Source organism: Entamoeba dispar, genomic scaffold, assembly GCF_000209125.1.
Source record: "Entamoeba dispar SAW760 scf_1105229464219 genomic scaffold, whole genome shotgun sequence".
In the NCBI taxonomy this organism is placed as follows: domain Eukaryota; phylum Evosea; order Mastigamoebida; family Endamoebidae; genus Entamoeba; species Entamoeba dispar.
This window is the reverse complement of record NW_001856083.1, coordinates 1-1370: the sequence shown is the minus strand read 5'-3', so window position 1 is coordinate 1370 and position 1370 is coordinate 1. Positions and strand designations below refer to the sequence as shown.

Genomic DNA, 1370 nt, shown 5'->3' with positions numbered 1-1370 from the left:
AAATGATGTATATACTAAAACAAATACCAATTTGAATTATCACAATTATATTAAGTTATATCATAATTATGTATATTTGTGATATTAGTTGATGTCTTTTCTCTTGTTTTCATCATTTGTTGTATTCAAAAATCATAAACATTCATGTTTTGTTTAATGAAAGTAAAAACATTAAAAGAATTCTTTATACTTTAATTTTGAACATTCATATTCTCTTTATCATCACATTGAATCATTCTAGTATTCTGTTCTGAAAATAACTTATTTTCTTACACTAAATCATTCTTTATCTTTATAATTCAATTGAATTAATTCATATAAATAATCAAGTATTATTTGTTCTCTTTATAAAGAAATACAACTCAAATAAATTCTGTTTAATATTGTTCATTCTTACATACACATTATCAACAATGAAACAAACTAGTTACAAATGATTTCAACTCATTTATTCATTAGAATATTTGTTTTTCATTGTTTTTGAATGAAAAAACACTAAAATGTTGTTTATTCAATACAATAGTTAAATCAATGAGAAATATAGATAGAAAATAAATGAATGTACATAACAAATTCAATTAGAATAATTCATGAAAAACTCAAATAACCATTTCATCTCATCAGAATTCAATGGACAATCATCTGTTTGAACATTAGGTGTTGAATAAAAGAGTTGTAATGAATGTAGTAATTTATTTGCTAAAACAACTCCTTCAGTTCCTTCAAATATTCGTTCATGTTTTCTTGTGATTTCCCAAACAAATTCTAAAGCAACAAACTCTTTCTGAAGATTATCTCCAACAATGAAAATATTAACAATGCATGGAATCATTTTTTTAATATTTTCTTCAGTAATTTGATCAAACACTTCTTCACTATCAATACTCATCAACACCTCTTCTAATTTAAGTAAATCATTGACATTAGTTGATATAATATAATTTAATCTAGATTTCTTTTGATTAGGAATATCTTCTATTTCAAGTCTTTTTGTTGGTGTTTTTGATATTTCTTTAGTTCTTTTAAGTAAATTATCTTGAAGATCAACCAATGATTGAACTGGATTTGTTCTTTGTGTGTTTTGAATATTTTTAACATTAGTAGTATGAGAGGATTTATTGATAATAGGACTAGAAATTCTCTTTTTGGATGAACTTTCATTAGGGATGATTTGTAATGAGTTATTGATTGATTTAGGAGTGAAAGTAGTGGTAAGAGATGGACGAGTATTAAGATTTTGTTGAATAGACTTCGTTTTTGTTTGTTTAAAGTCTCTAATGATTTGATACATCTCATTGATTTTGTCTAAGATACATTTAAGATTAATAGCATGTTGTTTATTCCATGAACTGTTCTTCTTGCATCTCAAA

General features: G+C 24.2%; 1 protein-coding gene across 1 annotated transcript; it reads right to left on the bottom strand.

The window, feature by feature from the left end:
* Nucleotides 1-574: 574 nt before the first annotated feature.
* EDI_185450 (uncharacterized protein) lies at nucleotides 575-1291 on the bottom strand (the record flags this gene model as incomplete). The annotated part of the gene is made up of 1 exon (XM_001741965.1): nucleotides 575-1291. One exon carries the CDS (start codon nucleotides 1289-1291, stop codon nucleotides 575-577), a length of 717 nt encoding a protein of 238 aa, XP_001742017.1.
* Nucleotides 1292-1370: the final 79 nt, after the last annotated feature.